The sequence below is a fragment of the Elephas maximus genome, chromosome 10 (genome assembly GCF_024166365.1).
Source record: "Elephas maximus indicus isolate mEleMax1 chromosome 10, mEleMax1 primary haplotype, whole genome shotgun sequence".
Taxonomy (NCBI): Eukaryota; Metazoa; Chordata; class Mammalia; order Proboscidea; family Elephantidae; genus Elephas; species Elephas maximus.
Genome location: NC_064828.1, coordinates 62,089,026 through 62,115,218, shown reverse-complemented (window position 1 = coordinate 62,115,218; position 26,193 = coordinate 62,089,026). Strand labels below are relative to the sequence as shown.

At 37.1% G+C, this 26,193-nt stretch overlaps 2 protein-coding genes across 3 annotated transcripts in view; one reads left to right on the top strand and one right to left on the bottom strand.

The window, feature by feature from the left end:
- The first annotated feature begins 1,096 nt into the window (after positions 1-1,096).
- The window catches only part of NEMF (nuclear export mediator factor), a 57,414-nt gene continuing 32,317 nt past the window's right edge, over positions 1,097-26,193 (top strand). The window contains exons 1-16 of one of the 2 annotated variants that reach the window (XM_049899437.1): positions 1,097-1,260; positions 2,116-2,184; positions 2,326-2,428; positions 10,259-10,384; positions 13,475-13,623; positions 14,663-14,730; positions 17,923-18,009; positions 19,480-19,553; positions 20,492-20,562; positions 20,643-20,718; positions 21,095-21,157; positions 22,313-22,390; positions 22,478-22,686; positions 22,927-23,118; positions 23,382-23,445; positions 25,165-25,253. In XM_049899437.1, coding sequence (XP_049755394.1) covers positions 1,202-1,260; positions 2,116-2,184; positions 2,326-2,428; positions 10,259-10,384; positions 13,475-13,623; positions 14,663-14,730; positions 17,923-18,009; positions 19,480-19,553; positions 20,492-20,562; positions 20,643-20,718; positions 21,095-21,157; positions 22,313-22,390; positions 22,478-22,686; positions 22,927-23,118; positions 23,382-23,445; positions 25,165-25,253 — 1,577 coding nt within the window. In that variant the 5' untranslated portion in view covers positions 1,097-1,201. The remainder of the gene's footprint in view (positions 1,261-2,115; positions 2,185-2,325; positions 2,429-10,258; positions 10,385-13,474; positions 13,624-14,662; positions 14,731-17,922; positions 18,010-19,479; positions 19,554-20,491; positions 20,563-20,642; positions 20,719-21,094; positions 21,158-22,312; positions 22,391-22,477; positions 22,687-22,926; positions 23,119-23,381; positions 23,446-25,164; positions 25,254-26,193) is intronic. The other variant, XM_049899438.1, reaches the window with a different exon arrangement.
- Positions 22,865-26,193, bottom strand: part of KLHDC2 (kelch domain containing 2) — a 53,893-nt gene continuing 50,564 nt past the window's right edge. The window contains exon 14 of the mRNA XM_049899447.1: positions 22,865-23,005. The gene's annotated coding sequence lies outside the window, so the exon portion shown is untranslated. The remainder of the gene's footprint in view (positions 23,006-26,193) is intronic.

Sequence of the window (26,193 nt, the reverse complement as noted above, 5' to 3'; positions counted from 1 at the left end):
TGCAGCCCGGAGGCTGAAGAGTGCGCTTGGAGCTATTCCTCCTCGCCGGGCGCGGTGGCGCGCGCCTGTAGTCCCAGCTACCCGGGAGGCTGAGGCTGGAGGATCGCTTGAGTCCAGGAGTTCTGGGCTGTAGTGCGCTGTGCCGATCGGGTGTCCGCACTAAGTTCGGCATCAATATGGTGACCTCCCGGGAGCGGGGGACCACCAGGTTGCCTAAGGAGGGGTGAACCGGCCCAGGTCGGAAACGGAGCAGGTCAAAACTCCCGTGCTGATCAGTAGTGGGATCGCGCCTGTGAATAGCCACTGCACTCCAGCCTGGACAACATAGCGAGACCCCGTCTCTTTTGAGTCCTCACCTCAAAGTTAACTTTTCTTCCCACGCATCCCACGTAAAACAACAGAAAGTGGAGTTATTTACACTCTTAGAATACTGTATATATCACTAGATAGTGAATCCCTTTTGGTGGAGAAGTTTATCTGCCTTCTCCCTGTATTATCAGCTGGCCAAGCATTCATGGAGCACCTATTAACAACAAAATTGTGTAGTAAGTACTACGCAGAGCCTCGGGTAAACAAGATCAAGGTTGAATGAGAATTCTACAATACTCCGCATACTGCTCCTTTGGAGAGGAGGAACCATCAAAATGGCAACTCCTTTCTGCGGGTTCGCCTTGAACGTGAGGGTAGTTGTAGGACAAATGAAACAGTTTTGCTTCGTAACATTTCAAAATTCTACACGTCCAAGTACCTGAGTGGAAAAGTTGTCAAAGTTCTACACTGACCACTACAGCCCACTTGGGAAAATCCTCCTTTAACTCTCTGCAAAAATTGTTACGGCCAGCAGGAGTCACTATAACTCTCTGCAAAAATTGTTACGGCCAGCAGGAGTCACTATAGAGGCCGCCTTGAGTAGAGAAACTAGGAGGCACGGTAACCCGATTAGTCCGTAAGCGTTCACAGAAGGAAAGCGGCTCTAAGAAAATAGTTCGGATCTATCTCGAATTGTTTTAGTATAACGAAAACCAAATCGACGGCCACGTAACAGCTAACCTTCGGGAATGTGACGTAGTACTTTCGCTTCAAGGAATATTGGATCTTAGGCGTTGCCGTAGCCTCCGCCAAGTGCGCCTGCGCAGGAGACTAGCAGCGTCGTGTCCGGCAGCGGAGGAAACTGCTGTAGTAGTGACCCTCAGACCTCGCCATGAAGACCCGCTTTAGTACCATTGACCTCCGCGCCGTACTTGCAGAGTTGAATGCCAGGTACAGTACGACAGGTGACCAGGCTCGTGAGAGGCGTGCAGGAGGCAGAGTCCGGGGCCCCGTGGTGAAAATAAAACCACCCTGATGTTTTTCCTTATTCCCTTTGAATACTATTCTGTGGACATGGCTAGGCCTGGGTGGGCCAGCGCGTGGCGCCCTTCCCGTGGCCCTCGCGCCTTTTGGGGCCCCCAGCGGCCGTGTGCATCTCCCCCGACCCCCTCTGGGTACTTGTCTCCCAAGTCTCGTGTCTGGCTAGCGCGAGGCTTTCGCGTTGTCTGTCTCAATTGTTGCCCCGGTTCAGATGACTGGCCTGACAGGATCTCCCAGGAGACTTCGGCAGCAAACGCTTAGTAAAACAGGAGAGTTGGACGCCAGCCTGGTCATTTGCTCCATAGGTTTTCAGACTGGAGAGCTGGTTTCTTCTACGCACTTCTTCACGCCAAAGAGAGGGAGGATGACCTTTTTAGCTGGAGTTTACTTAACAGAATTGGACGAGACATGAGTTCTCGTCTGGTTTCTGTTACTCATCCTAGTAACTTTGGTCATTGTATTTCCGCGGGGACTCCTTTCTTTTAAAAGGAAATTAATTGGAGTATATATAGCTTATAAAAAATATTGGGTCATTTCAAAGATGCAAGGAAGTGCTTTAGTATTTTCAGGGCTGATCAACAACTTTTGTTCTTAAATAACACATTTTGGCTCGTTTGCCTAATGACCTCCTAACTCTGCTCCCTGATTGCCTCCATAACCTTAGAACTTTAGCTGGCTCTACTTCCGCCTGTAGTGTAAATTAAATTGTTTGTAGTTTTACATTTCCAACACTTAAATGTTATTACGTTTGCTTTCTCTTTGCAGCTTGCTAGGAATGAGAGTAAACAATGTTTATGATGTGGATAATAAGACGTATCTTATTCGTCTTCAAAAGTAAGAACATTTTATAGGCTTGTTTTATCCTTGGTAATTACTTATGAGATTATTAATATTTTTACCTGCACTTTTAGTTTGTTTCACGATTTAACTTTAGCAAATGCCCTAAAGAAAATATTTGACTTTTTTCTCCTACAGACCAGACTTTAAAGCTACACTTTTGCTTGAATCTGGCATACGAATTCACACAACAGAGTTTGAGTGGCCTAAGAATATGATGCCATCTAGTTTTGCTATGAAGGTAAATTTTAAGTTACGCTTGAAGCTTAATTTTAAGGCCCTGAGATTGACCACAGTAACTGAGTTTTTAACTGTCTAGTTTTCCTTGCTATTGTGAATAAAGCAGAGATAGAAATAAAGGGAGTGGTTGTTGGATAATGGGATGAATAAAGTACAGGTAGTCCCCCACTTATGGGGGGGTTCCCTTCCAATGACTCCTTTGAAAGTTGGTTCTGACCTGATGTAAGTCAAATACCTCATTTTTTTTTTTTTAGTTTTCGTTATTATTGCCTTTTATCGTCAGTATCTTTATAAATTTGATCTTTGTCTTTGGGGGGATTGGAAACATTAACTTACAGATATATTTTAATATATACATGCATAAAAAATACGTAAATGGTTAAAAAAAGAATGGCCGAAAGTGTGGCAGGTCATAAGCGGGGGAGTCACTGTAGATATTTATTAATTGACTTCTCCCTTCACACCCTATTATGTTCCATATCTTCTTTCTCTTTTGTCACCTTGGACCTTATAGTTTCTTAACTGTAATCCGCTTTTCCCCATCAAAACAATTCTGTGTTCCATCAACATTAATTTTTCTAAAACATCATTAGTTATTTAAAACTTTCATTAGTTATCTCACTTTTCGTGGTTAAACATTTTTTGAATCCATATTCTGTATCCTGGCCATTCTTGACTTTCTATACTCTTGTTAGTTGTTGTTAGGTGCTCGTAGCAACCCTATGCACAACAAAAGGAAACTGCCTGGTCCTGTGCCATCCTTACTGTTGTTATGCTAAACCCATTGTTGCAGCCACTGTGTCAGTCCACCTAGTTGAGGGTCTTCCTCTTTTCCACTGACCCTATGCTTTACCAAGCATGATGTCCTTCTCCAGGGACTGATCCCTCCTGACAGCATGCCCAAAGTATGTAACACGCAGTCTCGCCATCCTTGCTTCTAAAGAGCATTCTGGTTGTACTTCTTCCAAGACAGATTTGTTTGTTCTTTTGGCAGTCCACGGTATATTCAATATTCTTCGCCAACACCACAATTCAAAGGTGTCAGTTCTTCTCCGGTCGTCCTTATTCATTGTCCAGCCCTTCACATGCATATGATGCGATTGAAAATACCGTGGCTTGTCTCAGGTGTATCTTGGTCTTCAAGGTGACATCTTTGCTTTTCAACACTTTGAAGAGGCCTTTTGCAGCAGATTTGCGTAATACAATGCATCTTTTGATTTCCTGACTGCTGCTTCCATGGCTGTTGATTGTAGATCCAAGTAAAATAAAATCCTTGACAACTTCTCAGTCGTTGCTCCATTTATCATGGTGTGGCTTATTGGTCCAGTTGTGAGGATTTTTATTTTCTTTATGTTGAGGTGTAATCCATACTGAAGGCTGTGGTGTTTGGTCTTCATTAGTAAGTGCTTTAAGTCCTCTTTGCTTTCAGTAAGCAAGGTTGTGTCATCTGCGTAACACAGGTTGTTAATGACTCTTCCTCCAATCCTGATGCCCCGTTCTTCTTCATAGGGTCCAGCTTCTCATATTATTTGCTCAGCATACAGATTGAATAGGTATGGTGAAAGGATACAACCCTAACGCACACCTTTCCTGACTTCAAACCACTGAGTATCCCCTTGTTCTTTCCAGACTCTGGACTTTTTTTTCCTCCCACAGTCTTAGCTCCTGCAGCTCTCTTCTGTGAACTGTATAAACCTAAGCTGTCGACTCAGTTTTGATTCATGTTGACCCCCATGTATTACAGAGTAAAACTGCTCCATAGGGTTTTCTTGGCTGTAATCTTTAAGGAAGCAGTTTATGGCTGAGTAGATTTGAACTGCCAGCCTTTAGGTTAGTAGCCCATCACAAACTACTGGACCGCGCAGGGTCCTGTGAACTGTATACCTCTACCCAATCTGTGCTTTGTTGGAATACTCAAGGATATTAACCTGTTACTAAGTCATTATTTCTTTTTACTTTTCTCTTTGCTTTTGTTTTTACTGTTAAAACTGAGATCTTACACTTGTGAATATGCTGTTTTCTTATTGACATGATCTATATAGACTGAAAGTCCTTGTGGTATAGAGGAGAGATTTCAGAGTAAGGTATCCACAACTTTGCATTATTGTTTTGCCACTAAATACCTTTATAGCCTGGAGCAAGTTTCTTAACCACTTGGAACTTAGTTTCTTTAAATGTAAAATGTGGATAATGCTTCTCTCATAGAGTTATTTTGTGAGGGTTCATTGAAATAGCATGTAAAAGCACTTAAAACACAATGCCTGACACATAATTAACCCATGCTGTCGGGTCGATTTTGGCTTATATTGACCCTACAGGACAGAGTAGATCTGCCCCATAGGGTTTCCAAGACTGTAATCTTAACAGATGTGAACTGCCAGGTCTTTCTCACACAGAGCAACTGGTAGATTTGAAATGTTGACTTTTCGGTTAACAGCGAATCGTTTTAACCACTGTGCCACGAGGCTTCTTGACACATAATTAGGGTTCTAAAAAATAAAAACCTGTTGCCATTGAGTTGATTCCAATACATAGTGACCCTATAGGGCAGAGTAGAACTGCCCTATAGGGTTTCCAAGATTGTAAATCTCTACGGAAGCAGATTGACACATCTTTTTCTAGCGAAATGGCTGGTGGGTTCAAACTGCCAGCCTTTCAATTAGCAGCTGAGTGCTTAACTACTGGGCCACATAACAAAAAAATCCCATTGCTGTCTATTCCGACTCACAGCGACCCTGTAGGACAATAGAACTGCCCCATAGGGTTTCCAAGGAGCAGCTGGTAGGTTTGAAACGCTGACCTTTCGGTTAACAGCCAAGCTCTTACCTACTGCGCCACAAGGGCTGCTTAATTAGGGGTCTGCATGTTAATTTCCTTTCCGTCTCCTCATTTACTTTCCTTTGGAAGTCTGTCTGTTATAGACATTGTGTTATTTCATTTGGGGCTATACAGAGAAAAGCCTTAACCCCAGCAATTTAAAATCTGTGGATTCAAGTTAGGTAAGTGTTTCTCGGAGTCCTCGCATGGTACAAATGGTTAAGGCACTCAGCTGCTAAGCAAAAGGTTGGAGGTTAGAGGCCTCGGAAGAAAGACCTGGTGATCTGCTTCTGAAAAATTAACCTCTGAAAACTCCATGGAGCACATTTCTACTCTGAATATACACGGAGTCGCCTTCAGTTGGAATTGACTCCATGGCAACTGACTTTCAAGTGTTTCCCAAGTTACAAGGGCTGTTACACAATTACTAAATTCTTAAAATTTTAATTTACTTAGTAGTAATCTAGAATTGTATTTTGGAGGATTGTCCTTTGTAATAGTAACACTATATATTTGAAATAGACGTCATTTATCTCTTTGTGAAGTAGATGAATGAGATATATTTCATTTAAATTGTTTAACAAAGTAGAGTATGAAGAACAAATATTTCAGTTTTACACATGAGGTAAGGAGCCAAGAAGATAATATATATGATATTGGGATTGTCTAAACATCACAGGATCAAGCCGTATCAACAGAAGGTCAGACACTAAAAAAAATTCAAATTCCGTGAGTTAGGTGTATGTGTTAATCTAAATGTACTGAAAGAGTCCATTCAATGAAGCAGACATTTCTAGGGCAATGTTAAGCTCTTTATAAGTTACTTAAAACAAAGACTTGGTACTGTTGTCTGCCATAGAGAGGGTCATTTCTGGTATGTGGATAATCACAGTGATTGTTCCTAGTTCTCAGATATGGGGGTTCCAACTATAACTTTGTGGTACTGAGCAGATGGTTGTTTTTGCTAAGCTGCTAATAGGGAAATAAACAGAATGAACTTTATATATGTAGTATATGTCCATCTATTTGACCATAATAAATCTTCCTTTTTTCACTATTCTCTCTGCCCACATTTTGCATGGTGTAGACCTCTGTTCTTTCCAAGAATGCCTTTCATCTTCATTTTAACTTTGTTTTTCTTGAATTAAAATTTGACAGGGGGAGGGGACTGAGGAAGGATGTGATTTTTCTCCTGGGGATTTAAAGTTAGCCTAGTATGTAGATCGTTGTTTATATCCAAATCAACATAGGTTGCTCTTAAATCAGAACTTTTGATACATGGACGGGGAGATTGTTTAGTCTAGGAAGTTTGAAAAATCTTATATACTGCCTGAATATTTAAATTCCTGAAGTGAGAATTTTAGTCAATTCAAGCTTTAAGGTTTAAAGAAGAACCCTTCCCAGTTATGAAAGGATTGGCATCAGTTTTAAGAATGAATGTGTGTGTGTTTTGAAGGTGGTTTTATTTATTTTTTAATTGTGCTTTAAGGGAAAGTTACAGTTCAAGTTAGTTTTTCTTACAGAAATTTATACACGTTGTGAAATGACCCTAGTTGCTCTCCATTTCTTTCCACCATGGATTTCCCGTGTCCATTCAGCCAGCTTCTGTCGCATTCTCCCTTCGTATCTCACCTGTGGACAGGAGTTGCCTGTTTAATCTCCTGTATCCAATTGAGCTTTTTTTATCCAATTGAGCTAAGAAGCACACTCTTTAGAAGTATCATTTTATGTCTTACAGTCCAGTCTAATCTTTGTCTGAAGAGTTGGCTTCGGGAATGGTTTTAGTTTTGGGCTAACAGAGTCCTTGGGGCCATGTCTTCCAGGGTCCCTCCAGTCTCAGTCAGACCATTAAGTCTGGTCTTTTCACGAGAATTGAGTTCTGTACCCACTTTTTTCCTGTTCCATCAGGGACTCTCTGTTGTGTTCCCTGTGAGGGTGGTCATTGGTGTTCACTGGGCATCATCCAGTTCTGGTCTCAGGTTGATGGAGTCTCTGGTTTATGTGGCCCTTTCTGTCTCTTAGGCTAATAATTTACCTTGTGTCTTTGGTGTTCTTCATTCTTCTTTGCTCCAGGTGGGTTGGGACCAAATGGTGCATCTTCGATGGCCACTCACTAGCTTTTAAGACCCCAGATTCCACTCACCAAAGTGGGATGCAGAAAATTTTCTTAATTGACTTTGTTATGCCAGTTGACCTAAATGTCCTCTGAAACTGTTGTCCCCAGACTCCCGACCCTGCTACTCTGTCCCTTGAAGTGTTTGGTTGTATTCAGGAAACTTCTTAGCTTTTGGTTTAGTCCAGTTGTGCAGACTTCCCCTGTATTGTGTGATTCCTTCCTGTTACTTAAGATAATTGTCTATTATCTAGTTAGTTTTTATTATCTAGTTAGTGAATACCTCATTCCTCTGCCTCCCCACCCTTGTAACCATCAAAGGATGTTTTCTTCTGTGTTTAAACCTTTTCTTTCTTTTAATCTTTTTTTTAACTCTCTAGTTAGTAAATACCCCTCTCCTTTCCTCCCCAACCTTGTACCCATCAAAGAATGTTTTCTTCCGTGTTTAAACCTTTTCTTGAGTTCTTATAATAGTGGTCTCGTACAATATTTGTCCTTTTGCAACTGACTAATTTCATTCAGGATAATACCTTCCATATTCATCCATGTTATGAGGTGTTTCACGGATTCATCATTTTTGTTTATTGTTGCGTAGTATTCCATTATGTGAATATACCATAATTTGTTTATCCATTTGTCTGTTGATGGGCACCTAGGTTTCCATCTTTTTGCTGTTGCAAACAGTGTAAACATGGGTGTGCTGTATCTATTTCTGTGACAGCTCTTATTTCTCTAGGATATATTCCAAGGAGTGGGATTCCTGGATCATATGGTACTTCTATTTCTAGCTTTTTAAGGAAGCACCAAATTGATTTCCAAAGTGGTTGTACCATTTTACATTCCTACCAGCAGTGTATAAGTGTTCCAGTCTGTCCACAACCTCTCTAACATTTATTATTTTGTGTTTTTTGGATTAATATTAGCCTTGTTGGGGGTGAGATGGTATTTCCTTGTAGTTTTGATTTGCATTTCTCTAATGGCTAATGATTATGAGCATTTCCTCATGTATGTATATACTGTCTGAATGTCGTCTTTGATGAAGTGCCTGTTCATATCCTTCACCCATTTTTTAATTGGGTTATTTGTCTTTTTTGTTGTGGAGGTTTTGCAGTATCTTGTAGATTTTAGGGAAACTCTGGTGGCATAGTGGTTAAGTGCTATGGCTGCTAACCAAGAGGTCAGCAGTTCAAATCCGCCAGGTGTTCTTTGGAAACTGTATCGGGCAGTTCTACTCTGTCCTAGAGGGTCGCTATGAGTCAGAATCGACTTGACAGCAACAATGGGTTTGGTTTTTGGTTTGGCAGATTTTAGAGATTAGACCCTGATTGGAATTGTGTTTGTTTTTTAGGAGCTCCCAGTTATTTAGTTTCTGTTCTGGTGTTTCTGCATTGTTAGATATGGTTTGTGTTCTATTTATACCATGTATTAGGGCTCCTAACATTGTCTCTATTCTTTCTTCCATGATCTTTATCGTTTTAGATTTTAATATTTAGGTCTTTGATCCATCTTGATTGAGTTTTTGTGCGTGATGTGAGGTACGGTCATGTTTCATTGTTTTGCAGATGGCTATCCAGTTATGTCAGTACCATTTGTTAAAGAGACTACCTTTTCCCCTTTAACGGACTTTGGGCCTTTGTTAAATCAGATGCTCATTGGTGGATGAATTTACATCTGGATTCTCAATTCTGTTCCATGGGTCTGTGTATCTGTTTTGACTACTGTGATGGTGTAATAGGTTCTAAGATCAGTTAGTGTGAGGCCTCCCACTTTATTCTTCTTCAGTAATGCTTTACTTATCCAGGGCCTCTTCCTTTAAAGGTGGTTGTAGATTAACTTCTTTTTGAAATTTAAGTCTTGACTTTGAGTCTTGAAGAAAAGAAAGCATTCTTTTTTGTTGGTATTGACTAAGGGGTTTTTCAGATTAAACAGTTAGAAACAATTGTGTGATTCTTTAGGGCTACAGAGTAGTATTGTTTCTGGTCCATGTCATACTTAAATATTTGTACTAACCCATTACCCATTGCCGTCGAGTTGATTCCGAATCATAGCGTCCGTATAGGACAGAGTAGAACTGCCCCATAGAGTTTCCAAGGAGTGCCTGGTGGATTCAAACTGCTGACCTCTTGCTTAGCAGCCGTAGCAGTTAACCAGAGATGGTATATTTAATCTAAAACAATAGATGCTTACTAAGTAATATGTATTTGGGTTTGACCTGCTGTTTTTATTTAAGGTGCTAATAATAACAAGAACCTTATATGTAACGAGAAGAGGAATGGTATTTGATAAAAAGTGGAAGTTATTACATTTAGACATGAAATAAGTTAATGAAAAGCTTGGAGACAGTACCAGAAGAATTCTATTTCACTTATATTAAAGTTTGTGGGAGTAGGTGCTAATTGGAAGTGACTAAGTCAGGGGACTAGTTTATAGAATACCATAAGCTCATGGTCTAGAGTTTGTATTTGAGGTGGTAGATTAGTGGAAGCCACTAATTACTTTTGAACACGAGTGAAGCACACAAAAAGACATTTGGGATACTTATAAGACTAGAGTAGAAACAACAAAATAAATAAATAAAGGTCTCAGTGAGGTCATCAGGGCCAGAACAAGGGAATGAATACTGTTATAAAGCAACAGAGCAAATTTTGCTATAAGTCTGTCATTGTCTACTTAAAAATTGATTTTGAGAGACTATTTCGAGTTAGCTATCAAGTGTCCAAAATAAAGTTTTTTTCCTCTGATTATCATCTGCAGGGTTTCATTTTGTAACTGTATTGTTTACTGCTTTTTAATATTATTCCTGATGGTAATGAAAAGAAGAAACTTACTTTTAAACCGACACCAAATAATTAGGAATTTAATTTTACTGTATAAATGATTTTGTCTTTTGTTTCTTGTTAGTGCCGAAAACATTTGAAGAGTCGGAGATTAGTCAGTGCAAAACAGCTTGGTGTGGATAGAATTGTAGATTTTCAGTTTGGAAGTGATGAAGCCGCCTATCATTTAATCATTGAGCTCTATGACAGGGTAAGTTAAATTTGGGAAGGTGGGGTGAAGAAGAATTCATCAATAAATTGTTAATCATTCATGTAGTAGTTATGTAAACATGGGTGGGAACATTTCTTCGTTGTCAAAGGCTGTTGACACTATAGGAAAATCATCAAGTGCCACTCAGGTAAAACATAATTTTCTAATAATGATCTTCATTTTATCTGGAAGTCAGAATTTAGGTGGACCGTGATCACATAGAATAGCATTGTGAACGTAGGAGATAAAGATCTGAAAATTGAAGAAATTAGCTGATACTCTACATTTCGAGTTTAATGTAGTACAGCCAAAAAGTAGTCAAATAGTTGTGTTATAAATAAAACAGCAGTTGAGATTTAGGGACATCGTCATATTTTCATACTGTCTTGGGTGCTGTCAGTCTCAAGGGGAAGACTACAAATGGCCTTACTGTCCTTGCTTCCTGTCTCTTACCTTTTCCTTTGGTCACCAGATTCTACATGGGAACGTTTCAAGAGCTCCTTTTAGCAAAATGAATACCTTATGAGTCAAATGTTTAAATATAAAAAATGAAACCATAGAAGCACTAGGTGAAAATATGAATGAAGACCGATAAGCTTGGGATGAAAAAGACCCCTAAGCCTAACAGGGAAACCAAATAGACTTTTTCCTCACTTATCAACTCTCCCACTATCTGACATTTCGTGTTTATGATAATAGTAAAGAACTACTACCCAGCAATTTTGTGCATTGACAATGTACCTCTAGCAGTAATGAACATGGAGGTGCAAGGCGAGAGTAACACTAGTGATAGTTACGGTTGTGTGTTGACTTGGCTGGGCCATGATTCTCAGTGATTTGACAGTTAGGTAATGATGTAGTTTGGGTTATGTAATGATGTGATTTGGCAGTTAGGTAATGATGTAGTTATCCTCCATTTTGTGATCCGATGTGGTCATCCTCCATTTTCCCATAATGCTGATTTTGTGTAATGACCTGATCTTTGGAACCTATCCATGTTGATAAGTAAGGAGAGGGTGTATTGATTGACTGCTTAAACAATTTTTAAATTTGTGTGAGGCAGAAAACACCATGAACTAGATTGAAAGATGAAAAACTGGGAAAAAATACTTGTAACCTGCATAATAGGTTAAACGTTGATAGCCCTAATAAGCAATTCTCAAAAAGCACTCAAGTGAAAAAATGGGCAAAGTTTTTAGACAGTTCAAAAAGAATAGATACAAATGGTTTACAAAAACGTGAATACATATTTAAAATCATTTACTGAAAAAATGAAAGATTTTTCTTCTTCCTTTCTTCTCTCTTTCCTTTATCAGTACATAGAAGATTGTCAAGTTTGACAATAACCAATTTTAGCAAGAATGTAGAAAAATAGGGCAAATTAGAATGTTATTTTTAGAGGACAGTTTAAAAGTAAAATTTTATGTATAACATTTGACCCAGGATTTCTACTTCTAGGAATTTATAAAAAGCAGTTGAGACAAGTGCTAAGGAAGGACTATACCAAGAGTGTTCATCACAGTATTTATGATAGATAAAACTTAGAAAGAACCTGTGTCTTTAAGAGATTGGTTAAATGACTGAGGTATACCCATATACTAGAATACCTTGCAATTTTAAAAAGGATAATGTAGAGCTAAATTTATATGTATTTCATTCTTATGAACTTTTTTACAGTGGGCTTGTAATAGTTTTGAGCTTTTTATTAGCGATATGACACATCGTAAGTACAGCTCAGTGAATTATCACAAAGTGAGTGTATGTGTATTAAGTTATTGATTGCTGTGTTACAAATTATGCTAAGACTTAGTGGCTTAAAACAAAAATTCATTATCTTACAGTTTCTTTGGGTTAGGGTTGTGGGCATAACTTAGCTGGATATCTTTGGTTCAGTTCTGTCATAAAGTTGTGGTTAAACTACTGGTTGTGGCTGTGGTTTCATCTGACGTTCAAATGGGGGAATCCACTTCCAAGTTCATCCACAGAGTTGTTGGCAGGCCTTCGTTTTCAGCACAGGGGCCTCTCCACAGGAATGACTCACAACATGGCAGCTGGCTTTTTACAACTATGGGGGGGTGGACTTTAACTTCTAGAAAACCAGTAGTAATACAAATGATTCTTACTTGATAGTAATGCAGATGACTTTCATCTGTCCAGAGAAAAAGGTATCTCCAAAGGTTACAGTTTTATTATCCTGTGGCACACTAACCAGTTTTTATCTAAATTAGCAATCATGCACAATCATTCTTCTCACAGCCACTGTACCACAGGTACTGCAGATAATGCATGCCTTCTTTGTTTGCTAATCACGCCCTCCACCCTATGAGGTATTTTCCAACGAGTGCTGTGCTGTTTTTTTGTATAGCAACATGTAAAAAAATTTGGCATAGTAGCGCTTACGAAAATACCTCGCGGGGGAGGGCGTGGTTGGCAAACAAATGTAGAGGGCGCGCATTATTTGAGTAAAAATACAGGACTGTACTCCCTATATTTCTCTTAGGACCAGCTGGTTCCATCATTAATTAAGTAAATTTTTGACAACTACAAGTGCATGTTGTCTTCTGACAATGATTGTTTTTATTGAAATCAGTGTTGGTCATTTTGTTGCTCATTTGAAGATAATTTGGCTGTTTTATCTGGATATTTTTAAGATTTTCTCTGTCTTTGGTTTTTAGTAGTCTTGCAATGATTTGCCTAGGTGAGGTTTCTCTTAATAAGCACAGTGTTTATAGCTCGTACAAGTGTAACAGTAAGCTCAGCTTGTGGTCATTAAGGTGTTACTATACTTCTATTAATGACTTCTGCAGAACCACCAGATAATGAGTTTAAAATTGCCCTAGATTCCTTCTTTATGTTTCAAATGCTGGGTTTTACAGTTTGTTTATCTCATTTCACAGTAGGAAGATAACAACTTAGACTGGGCAGATGGAAAGTGTGCTGTTTCGATGTGACTCAGGTGTTCTTTTTGTTTTGCGACTTCATTTTTGTAGACAGTAATTAGGTTTTTAAATGACTACATTTTCTTTCTTAATTTTTAAGAAGTTTCAAGAGTGATTTGGAAAAGGATTGTTATGTTTTATTCCATTGCAGGGGAACATTGTTCTTACAGATTACGAGTACCTGATTTTAAATATCCTAAGGTTTCGAACTGATGAGGCAGATGATGTTAAGTTTGCTGTTCGAGAACGCTACCCAATTGATCATGCTAGAGCTGCCGAACCTTTGCTCACCTTAGAAAGGTAACACGTTTTATTTATAAACTGATTTTATATCTTTTAAAAGGAAAAATAAGTCATATGTAAGAATAGCAAGGAACTGTCAAGTAAGAAAATAATTTGTTTACTTGGATAAAATAATTTGTTTACTTGGATAAAATAACTAAATTCAGACTACTTGAACTATATAAATGTATATGGAAAAATTAAACCTTATTTGTGAGTAGCAAATGTATGCCTTTTTTAACCGAATTTGGGTTTAGACGTTAATTATGATTTCTTGGTAAAGTGAGGGGAGTTATTAGCTATTCTGTGAGGAGACAGATGGATATTTGGGGCAGAGTGCAGGGGAGATAGAAATTCTTGTTTAGCCAAGAAAAGGGAGTGGGATTGGATAAGATGATGATTGTAGCAGTAGTCTTCTGGTTGGGAGACTTCATTGACTAATAGTATACAGCAGTGGTTCTCAAAGTTTACCTCTCAGTCACCTGGAGGGCATGTTAAAACGGATCTCTGGGCCCTATTTCAGAGTTTCTGATTCAGTAGATCTGGAGCAGGGCCCAAGAATTTGCATTTCTAACAAGTCCCCCAGAGATGTTAATGCTTCTGCTCTGAGGACCACACTTGGAGAACCGCTGGAGTATAGCATCGTTAAGAGTTCTCATTGAATACTTAATTAGGCAAATCCATTTCAACTGGTAAGATACAACAGCAGGATCCATAGACAATATTTAACTTTTATGTAAAATGTCTCTTTCATGACATTTATGTATGAGCAAATTGAAGATAAGCAAAATGACACAGTTGAACAAGTATTGATTTCTTTTAGAAAAACTTGACTCAAGTTCCAGTTCTACTGTTCAGGAACCTATTAACCTAGATAAGTTACTTAATTATGTGACCCATTTTCCCACCTGCAAAAGGAACCAATTCCTATTATATTTCAGAGTGTTGTTGTGAAGATCATGTGAATTGATACATTTGAAAATATTATGGATATAAACATTGTTATAAGGTTTATTAAATATAAGATAGAAAGAAGTGTATCAATTTTGTTTCACAGACTGACTGAAATAATAGCCAGTGCACCTAAGGGCGAACTACTGAAGAGAGTTCTTAATCCCTTACTTCGTGAGTAATTCTACATACAGCAATGAAGTGTTGCAAGATACTGTGGTTTTCAGGAGTATATTTAAATCTTTTTATGTTTCTGGTAGAAAATATAGGCAATTTGATAAATGTAGAAAGGAGTTTAAAATGACATTTTGAGTAATAAGAATATTTATTTTCAATGAAGTAGTTTATTATACCACATAAAGTTTGAATTTTTAAAAAAATTTTTATTGTGCTTTAAGTGAAAGTTTACAAACCAAGTCAGTCTCTCATACAAAACTTATATACACCTTGCTATATACTCCTAGTTGTCTCCCCCTAATGGGACAGCACACTCCTTCCCTCCACTCTCTATTTTTGTGTCCATTTGGCCAGCATCTGACCCCCTCTGCCCTCTCATCTCTTCTCCAAACAGGAGCTGCTCACATAGTCTCATGTGTCTGCTTGACCCAAGAAGCTCAGTCTTCACCACTATTATTTTTTATCCCATTGTCCAGTCCAATCCTTGTCTGAAGAGTTGGCTTTGGGAATGGATCCTATCTTGGGCTAACAGAAGGTCTAGGGACCATGACCTCTGGGGTCCTTCTAGTCTCAGTCAGGCCATTAAGTCTGGTCTTTTTGCAGGAATTTGTGGTCTGCCTCCCACTGCCCTCCTGCTCCCTCAGGGGTTCTCTGTTGTGTTCCCTGTCAGGGTAGACATTGGTTGTAGCCGGTCACCATCTAGATCTTCCGGTCTCAGTCTGATGTAGGCTATGGTTTATGTGGCCCTTTCTGTCTCTTGGGCTCATAATTACCTTGTGTCTTTGGTGTTCTTCGTTCACCTTTGCTTCAGGTGGGTTGAGACCAATTGATGCATCTTAGCTGGCTGCTTGCTAGCGTTTAAGACCTCAGATGCCACTCTCCAAAGTGGAATGTAGAATGTTAATAGATTTTATTATGCTGGTTGACTTAGATGTCCCCTGAAACCATGGTCCCCAAACCCCCGCCCCTGCTATGCTGGCCTTTGAAGTGTTCAGTTTATTCAAGAAACTTCTTTGCCTTTGGTTAATTCCTGTTGTGCTGACCTCTCCTGTATTGTGTGTTGTCTTCCCCTTCACCTAAAATAGTTCTTATCTACTGTCTAATTAGTGAAAACCCCTCTGCCTCCCTTCCTCCCTGCTCTCGTAACCATCAGAGAATATTTTCTTTTCTGTTTAAACTGTTTTTCAAGTTCTTATAATAGTGGTCTTATACAATATTTGTCCTTTTGCAACTGACTAATTTCATTTAGCATAATGCCTTCCGGATTCCTCCACGTTATGAAATGTTTCACAGATTCATCATTGTTCTTTATCGATGCATAGTATTCCATTGTGTGAATAAACCATAATTTATTTATCCATTCATCCGTTGATGGGCACCTTGGTTGCTTCCATGTTTTTGGTATTATAAACAGTGCTGCAGTGAACATGGGTGTGTGTGTATCTGTTCATGTAAAGGCTCTTACTTCTCTAGGATATATTCCAAGGAGTGGGATTGCTGGATTGTATGGTAGTTCTATTTGTAGTTTTTTGAGGAAGCGCCAAATCAATTTCCAAAGTGGTTATACCATTGAAGTTTTTTTTTTTTTAATTAGATTTTGTTTAAAAACAGTAGTATTGGGCAAGCTAATAGTGTGTTATCTAGCACTTTAGTGCTAGCTGTAGTAGTCTAAGAAATCACTATTTCTGGTATTTTCAATGTAAATCTTTGGTTTAATAACCACTTAGCTTGGCCTTTTTATTCATGGATCTCAGAGCATCCCAGTGTCTGCCAGTCCCCTTTGATACCCTGAGTAAAGATAATAATAAACTATTATACTTGAAATCATCCCATATCCTATAATAGGGGACATGGAAGAGACATTTGGGAGGCATATACCTTTGCTTACTGGGCATAGGGAATTACTTTTTCTGTCATGTGAAATTAGAATGCACAGAAAGTTATCTTAGGACTTTTCAACTGCTAATATTGTTTGTGTAAAATTTGTCAATTTCAATTAAGGCAAAATTTCACCCTGGCAAATTTCTGTAATTTTTGAAATCAAGTAGTATAAGTCTTCCAACCTTGCTCTTTTTCAAGGTTGTTTTGGCTGTTTGAGATCCTTTTGCATTTCCTTATCAGTTTTAGGATCAGCTTGTTACTTTTATAAAAAAGCCTGCTGGGATTTTCTTAGGGATTATATGGAATATATAGATCAGTTTGGGGAAAATTGCCATCATAACAATATTGAATCTTAAATTCCATGCAGAGGGAATGTCCTGCCATTTGTTTAGATCTTTAATTTCTCTCAGCAGTGTTTTGTAGTTTTCGGTGTGTAAATCTTTTCTTTTGATCAATTTATTCCTAAATATTTGATTATTGATGCTATTTGAATGGAATTGTTTTCTTAAATTCCAGTTTTGGACAGAAGTAATATTGATTTTATATCCTGCAAACTTGCCAAAAGTAGTTCTGTGAATTCCTTGGAATTTTCTAACATATAGGCTCATATCATCTGTGACTAGAGATGCTTTGCTTCTTCCTTTTGAATCTGGATGCTTTTAATTTTTTCTTTTCTTTTCTTTTTGCACTAGCTAGTGCTCTAGTACAATGTTGAATAGCAATGGCAAGAGTGGACATTCTTGCCTTATTCCTGATCTTACGGGAAAATTATTCAGTCTTTCACTATTAAATGTGATGTTAACTGTAGGTTTTTTGTAGGCACTTTTATTAGTTTGAGGAAGTTCTCTTTTATCCGTAGTTTGTTAAGAGCTGAATTCTGTCAGATGCTTTTTCTGCATCAGTTGAGGTGATCGTGTTGTTTTTGTTCTTTATTCTATTAATAAGGTGAATTATTTTGATTTTTGGATGTTAAACCAACCTTGCATTCCTGGGATGAATCCCCCTTGGTCATGGTTTATAATCCTTTCATCTGTGGCTCAATTCCATTAAACTCCTATCTCTAACATTTGCACTGACTTCAAGTTTATTGAAGTCTCAGATTTCTATGACTACTTGAATTATTATTTCTAATGACATTTCAAAATAGTATAATCTCATAGTTATTTTCACTAGCTATTAAAAAAAAGAAAAAAAATTTTTTTTTATTGATATTAAGTAGGTCATTTATATTAAGGTGTAAATTTGTACCACATTTTAAATTTAAGTTTTATGGGAAAATATTAAACATAATATTCTCTGCTTTTATAGCCTATGGACCAGCTCTTATTGAACACTGTCTTATGGAAAACGGATTCTCCGGCAATGTCAAAGTGGGTGAAAAATTTGAAAGTAAAGGTATGTCTGCATGGTACAAGTTTTGTCTATTTCCATCATTTTTTTTCTTTTTTTTTAATTGTATTTTAGATGAAGGTTTACAGAGCAAACTAGCTTCTCGTTAAACAGTATACATATTGTTTTGTGACACTGGTTGCCTACCCCAGGACATGTCAACACTGTCCCCTTCTCAACCTTAGATTCCCCATTACGAGCTTTCCTGACCCCTTTTGCCTTCTTATCCTTGTCCCTGGGCTGGTGTGACCATTTAGTCTTACTTTGTTTTATGGGCGTGTCTAATCTTTGGCTGCAGGGTGAACCTTAGGAGTAGCTTCATTACTGAGCCAAAATGTTGCCTGGGGGCTGTACTCTTGTGGTTTCTCCAGCCTCTGTCAGAGCAGTAAGTCTGGTCCTTTTGCGTGTGTGAGAGTTAGAATTTTGTTCTACGTTTTTCTCCAGCCCTGTCTAGGACCTTCTATTGTGATCCCTGTCAGAACAGTTGGTGGTGGTAGCTGGGCACCATCTAGTTGTGCTGGACTCAGTCTGGTGGAAGCTTGTGGTACTTGTGGTCCATTAGTCTTTGAACTAATCTTTCCCTTAGTCTTTAGTTTTCTTCATTCTCCCTTCCTTCAGATAGGGTGAGACCAGTGAAGTATGTTAGGTGGATGCTCACAAGCTTTCAAGACCCTAGATGCTACTCACCAAAGTAGAATGTAGAAAATTTTCTTTATAAACTGTTTGCTAATTATGCTAGCTGTTCCCTGAGACCATAGTCCCCATAGCCCTCAGCCCAGTAATTTCGTCTTTTAAAAAGTATGGCACTTATTTCTGGAAAAGTAATGAGGAAGTAGTTGGTTCTAGACTTAAAAAAATTTGACCTATGAATGTTCTTTACATAATTAAACGCCAATGTTTCAGTTTCTAAAGTATACTAACTCAGTGCACTCCTGATCAAAATGCCGACAGATAGCTGTTGTTTTTGCTGTTGCCATTTTTAATAAAATTAATCTGATACTCATCTGGACAAAAGCATGTGAAAATTTTCAAGAAAACTTTGAAAAATAATAGTAATGACAGGGAAGGAATAACTCTCGCAAATAAAAATGTACTATGAAGCTACACTAATTAAAATAGTAATTTATTGGAGAAGGAATAGAATGAAGAATCTAGGAACAAGCCCGAAGATGGCACTGGGTGTATCTGTATATATACATATATATATATACACATATATATATATATGAATTTAGATTAGGAACAAGGCACCTTTCAGATCATGGGGAGAAAGATGGATTATTCAGTAAGCGCTGTTGGGACAACAGGCTAGCCAAAACATAGCCTTATTTATATATACTGATTATCAACATGAAATAGCTATATGTGATTAACACTTTATTTCACAAACACTTCTGATTTTCTGCATAGTTGGTTAACAATGCCTAATTGACTCTTGATTGCTACTCCTGCTTTCTTTTTTTATTTCTCTGTTAGATATTGAAAAAGTACTTGTTTGTCTGCAAAAGGCAGAAGACTATATGAAAACAATGTTGAACTTCAGTGGAAAGGTAACACTACGTAACAATAAAACCATTGTGGTTTTACTTATTTAGACCTTCAGAATTTAAACATTCAATAAAGGGTTAATATATGTAAATTTTATTGTCATAGTTTTGAAGATTGACACCTATACTGTGCTTATTATAATAGTGTTTAAAAATTTCTGTTGATTTGTAATTTTTTTTAATTACCTTTTTTTTTTTTATAGAAAATAATATATTAATATTGCCACCACAGAAAAGTTGAAGAATTTAAAAGTATTTCTTCTTAGGTTCATTTTAAATAGAGAAACCCACTGCCATCAAGTCAATTCTGACTCATAGAGACCCTATAGAGAAGCACATTTTAATTTGCTAGCACTTTTCAAAGCTTTAGTGATTTACATCCCTCCAGTCGATAAACACCCTCTGAATTACCTCATACCTTATTTGTGTTTTTCTTCCTTGTTTCAAGATATAACTTTACTTAAAATTTGAGGGGGGAAAGTTCTCATTAATTATAGTTAAATTCAGTACAAATATACCTGCCGAGTTGTATAAATGAATTAAAATTTCCTACCAACAAATGAACCTAAGACTTACTTTTTGTTGATTTACTTAAAGTACAAATGCTTTTGGCTTTTTTTTTTTCTTTTTTAATTACAGATCATAAAAATGGAAAGAGAAAAAGCAAAAAGTCTATATTCCTGTCATTTTATAAGATGACTAGTTTTCATTTACTTTATTCCCTTCTTGTTTTTTGTTTATGAATTTTGTGAATAGCCAGTATTTTCTAACATTACTCATCAAGTCTAAAAAAAAATCATTATGGAAAGGGATGCAATCCATAGATGCAACTGATTATTTGTAGAATAATTTCATAAATTAAACTAATGAAATTAATATCAGTAGTGGGAAGTAAATCTTTGTTAATTATAGATAAAAATTTTAATGTTGGATTTTTATAGGGCTATATCATTCAGAAAAGAGAAGTAAAACCAAGCCTGGAGATCGATAAACCAACTGAAGACATACTCACGTAAGCATGCAGGCATGGGTCAATTTGCTTTGGGTATTTATTAATGTTATTGAATGTGATATACTAAATATGTTTTACAGGTACGAGGAATTTCATCCTTTCTTATTTTCTCAACATTTACAATGTCCATATATAGAGTTTGAATCATTTGACAAGGTGGGTTTTCCAATTCTCTTCTTTGACCAGTTCATTAGCATGATATAACTTTTTGAATTTAATATAAATTTGCTTCAGTTAAGAAATTGAAAATATTCTTGCTTTACAGTGACTATGAATTTGGAAGTTAAAGGTCAGTGAAGGTATCACAGATAAAGCTGTTAGAAACTTATTTGTTGCCACTTTGTTTCAAGATGAAGAACCAAAGATTTGAACTTGTTGATTTTTTTTTTTTTATTCTTGTTACCGTTTAGCTATATAATACATTTACTAGATCTGTTCAAGTTCTTTGAATAGCATTATGAAACAAAAGAGAATATGCAAGTTAGAGACTTTGTTTTTTTCAGCAAGTTATTGTTTCTGTTTTTTTAATAAGGCCGTGGATGAATTTTATTCCAAGATAGAAGGTCAGAAAATAGACTTAAAAGCTTTACAACAGGTATTGTATTATTAAAACCATTTGCATTAAACCAGCTATCCATGGTGTGTCTGATAGGTGGATAATGCTTTCATGTAGGAATTTGCAACCTTTTAGAAGTGGCATGGGAACTCTTTGATGTCTTTGGATAAGGGTCCAGGAAAGTTCTCATTGTTTAGAAGTATTTCCTTATATGGTCTATCAGTATATCAGGTATTTTCTGATAAGGGGAATATAGTGGGAAGGTGAGGTCTGTTACTTATTTATACCCTAGTATCACTTACTTTCCATAAAACAACTCAAAACACTGCAAACATGGCTGCTAAGGGATTACTACTCTGGGAGATTTTAAATAGGCCAGAAGAGGGAGATAAAGTTTTTTTTTTTCCCCTTTCTGTACAAACAGGTGTATTTGTTTATTATTAAATAGAGTTAAACTGTGTGTTTTTAAGCTTTTTAAACTGGACTTTTAAATTAAGCCTCTTACATGCTTAAGCCACTCTTAAATATTAAACCACAAGAAGGGTTTAACATGCAGTGTTTTTCAAGCACATTTGGCTATATTTTTGGAAGATTTTTTTGGAAGTTGGCAACAAGCATTCTTGGTTTAAATGGGACTTGATTTTTCAAAAATCTTAGTAAAGTTTTAAAAATCTGTTAAAAAATTTGCAATTATGTGACTTTTCCCCTCCTGCTATTCATTTTAATAAACTAATCAATACTTTCATGTTATTAACTTAGGAAAAAGAGTATTCTGTAAAACACTACAAATAATGCTGAGAAAATAAAAAGCAGCAATAAAATAAGACACTGTTTTGGTTAATTCATGCATTCCAAGAATGCATTCCCCCCAAACTTTACATTCATGCTGTGAGGAAATTTCTTGAATTCCTCCTGTTTGAGTCATGGAAGAGCTTTAGGAATGCATGTCTTATATACAAAAAATACACAATATAACCTATAATCAAAATACTTCCTACATAGGCAGTGGTAGGTAAGTGGGTAGGAGGTAATTTTGGAGCATGCAGCACTTTGGGGTATGATAGGCCTGGGAGAGTGGAATATGGGGAACTTCAGCTAGCTAGAGAACAACATTGAGGGTGCCGGAAGTAGGAGAAAGAAGGTGCCAGGATGTAAGAAGCCTAATTTTTTAATAATCTCTTTTGTCAATACAAGGAAAAACAAGCATTGAAAAAATTAGATAATGTCCGAAAGGATCATGAAAACAGATTAGAAGCTCTTCAGCAAGCTCAGGTATTGTGTTTAGATTTTTCAGATACTTTTTCAAAAAATGGCAAGTTAAGTGGCATTATAGTAAATGTGTTTTGTTTATTTCTTAAGGAAATAGATAAACTTAAAGGAGAACTCATAGAAATGAACCTACAAATAGTTGACAGAGCCATTCAGGTAGTTCGAAGTGCTTTAGCCAACCAGATAGACTGGACAGAAATTGGGTCAATTGTTAAAGAAGCCCAGGCTCAAGGAGATCCTGTTGCAAATGCAATCAAAGAATTAAAGCTGCAAACAAATCATGTTACAATGCTGCTAAGGTAAGTCTGACTCTTGCTTGTCTTCATTTTGCTACTTAGTAGATCACTGTACTCATTTAAAATATCTTTTCTTTCCTATATTTAGAAAGTTATCCTTGAAGATAAAGAAAGAATTAATTTACATTAAAATAAGCAAACTATTGAAGTACTATAAACCATTTATACTTACACTGAGGAAAAAATTGAAATTGAAAGTGATGTCATTTACTTCAGTGAAATACTATTGAATATTTTTAATAGAAATCCATACTTATTATCAGAGGAGGAAGATGATGATGTTGATGGTGACATCAGTATTGAGAAAAATGAAACTGAACCACTAAAAGGAAAAAAGAAAAAGCAAAAGAATAAACAGTTGCAGAAGCCTCAGAAAAATAAGCCCTTACCTGTTGATGTTGATCTAAGCTTGTCTGCATATGCCAATGCCAAAAAGTAAGTCATTTAAGTACAAATTTTAGGTAAAATGTTATCTATAATAAATCAGATAATAAGAATGTTAAGAAAAATCTGTATTTTGCCTGTACGTACTCCCTCTCTTCCTCTGAGTTAAAGTACTTATTAATATAGCTTTGTACGTTACCTGTTTTCATATAGAACAAATAAAACATGTTGTGATTTAAGCATATGTATAATTAGAAATAACAGAAAAATTAAAGAATAAAGATACTAAGTTTAAGAGAAATATGTTTTTCAAGGTATTATGATCACAAGAGATATGCTGCTAAGAAAACACAGAAGACTGTTGAAGCTGCTGAGAAGGTACTTATGTTTCTTAGAATGAAAATTGTTTTTCCCTCGTTTAATTTAATGGCTTAAATTATTTCTTTAGTTTAAATGCGATTTTCTAATTCAGAAATCCTTTCACACTTAGATTTGTGTAACATGTGTATTTCCAATATTCTTTCCCAAACTTCTTCATTTCAGTAAATAGCACCTTTATTTTTTTTTTTTTGCTCAGGCTGAGAACGTTATTCTATACTCTTCTCTCAGAAATGATATCCAATCCATCAGCAAATTCTTTTGGCTCTTGCTTTAAAATATATTCAGAATCTGGCTACTTATTATTACCTGTGTTTCAGGTCTCCATCATCCCTGTGTTCACAGGGACTGTAACAATACCCCTTAGTGAGTCTCTGCCCTTACAACCTTTTCTCACTACAGTTTGTACTCCACACAGCAGCCATAGTGATCCTTTTAAATCAGAAGTGAAGTCATTTCACTCCTCTCCTCAAAATCTTCCAGTTTTCCGTCTTGCTTAATAAAATTCAAAGCCATTCCCTGACTTACAAGGTCTTAAATGATCTGCTCCCCTCTGGCCTCATCATCTGCACTCCTGTGGTATGCTTCTTTCTGGCTATACTGGAGTGCATAAGTTCCTAAAACAGTGAAGTGTGCTGCCCTCTTGCTGCTCTTTCTACTTGGGATGCTCTTCCTGCGGAAATTTTCATAGTTGGTCCCTCCCATCATTCACATACCTATTCAAGTGAGACCTTATCAGGGAAGCCTTTCTTAATCTTTTTTTTCTACTTTTTTTATTTTTAATTATACCTTAGATGAAGGTTTACAGAACAAACTAGCTTCTCATTAAACAGTTATCACACATACTGTTTAATGGCATTGGTTAACAATCCCACAAAATGTCAACACTCTCCCTTTTCAAACTTGGGTTCTCTATTGCCAGCTTTCCTATACCCTCCTGCCTTCTAGTCATTGCCCCTGGGCTGGTGTTCCCTTTAGTCTTGTTTTGTTTTATGGGCCTGTCTAATCTTTGGCTGAAGGGTGAACCTCAGAGGTGACTTCAATAAAAGGGTGCCACCAGGGTTTACTATTTAACCATAAAAAAAAAACAAGTATAAATTCAGTTTCCTTATTATATACTGTCAGGAAACCGCGGTGGCATAGTGGTTAAGAGCTACGGCTGCTAACCAAAAGGTCAGCAGTTCAAATCCACCAGGCGCTCCTTGGAAACTGGGGCAGTTCTACTCATTCCTATAGGGTTGCTATTAGTTGGAATCGACTCGATGGCAGTGGGTATTATTACACTGTCATAGTATCCACAGAAGCACTTACCGTACATTTATCTGAATGATTATGTGTTTAATATTTCTCTTATAGACTGTAACCTCATTGGGGGGTGGGGACTTTGTTGTATTTGCTGTTGTATCCCCAGCATCTACCCCAGAGCCTGGTACATAGTAGGCACTCAGTAAATAGCTGGTAAATGAGTGAGGCTCTTATTAATTTGTATGTCTTCAGTAGATATTTGGGTATAATAAATCTTTGGCTTAAATTATTTTAAAATTTAAGGCAAAAATTACTTCTACATTACTTTTGTACATATGTGGTGGTGGGTCCAGGGTGTAGATAGTGCCAGTTTGTAATGTTTTAAAAACTTTACTGCCCTATCATGTACTCTGATGTTATTTAAATAAATTCTCAACCAAAAAAATATTTTAAAAACTCTCTTTTTAAAAATAGGCATTCAAATCAGCAGAAAAGAAAACAAAGCAAACCCTAAAAGAAGTCCAAACGGTTACCTCTATTCAGAAAGCAAGAAAAGTTTATTGGTAAGTGTTGTCCTTTTTATTTTTGGCTTTAAAGAACAGAAATTTATTGTCTCACAGTTTTAGATGTTAGAAGTCCAAATCAGGACATTGGTTCTAGGGGCGGGTCCTTTCTTGTTGTTAGACTTCCCTGTTCCTTGGTTCTTTGGCATTCCTTTGCTTATAGATGGATCTTCACACGGTCTCTTCCCTTTGTGTGTTATGGTCAGTATTCTTTTCTTTTTATAAAACACTACTCAGAAGAGATTAGGTTTAGGACCCACAGTACTCTGATAATGTCTTCTTTAATAAAAGAAAGCTATTTCCAAACAGGGTCATATTTACAGGTACAAGGGTTAGGCTGTAATATAACATTTGGGGGGATACAATTCAATCCATTGCACACCCTCACAGACATCAGTACTGGCAGTCTGGTACTCATCTTTGGTCATTCTTTTGGCATCTGGTTTTCAGCTCTGTTGGGCTCTTCCTCTAAGCATCACAGTTTCTTCTTTTTTCAAATATTTATACACAAATTGGTTTATGACTTTGGTTGCAATCCTTGCAATGTGTCAGCACTCGCCCACTTTCCTTTTCCATTTGTCCAGTTTTCCTGTCCCTTCCTGCATTCTCATCTTTGCTTTTGGGCAAGCATTGCCCATTTGGTCACCTATACTTGATTGAACTAAGAAGCATGTTCCTCATGTGTGTTATTTGTTTTATAGGGCTGTCTAATCTTTGGTTGATAGGTGGACTTTGGGAGTGGCTTCAGTTCTGAGTTAGCAGGGTATGTGGGGACCTCCAGTCTCAGACCAGTAAGCCTGGTCTTATATTTTTGTGAATTTGAATTTTGTTCTACGTTTTTCTCCTGCTCTGTCTGGGGGACCCTGTTTGTGATCCCTGTCAGAGTGGTTGGTGACGGTAGCTGGACGCCATCTAATTCTTTTGGGCTCAAGCTGGTGGA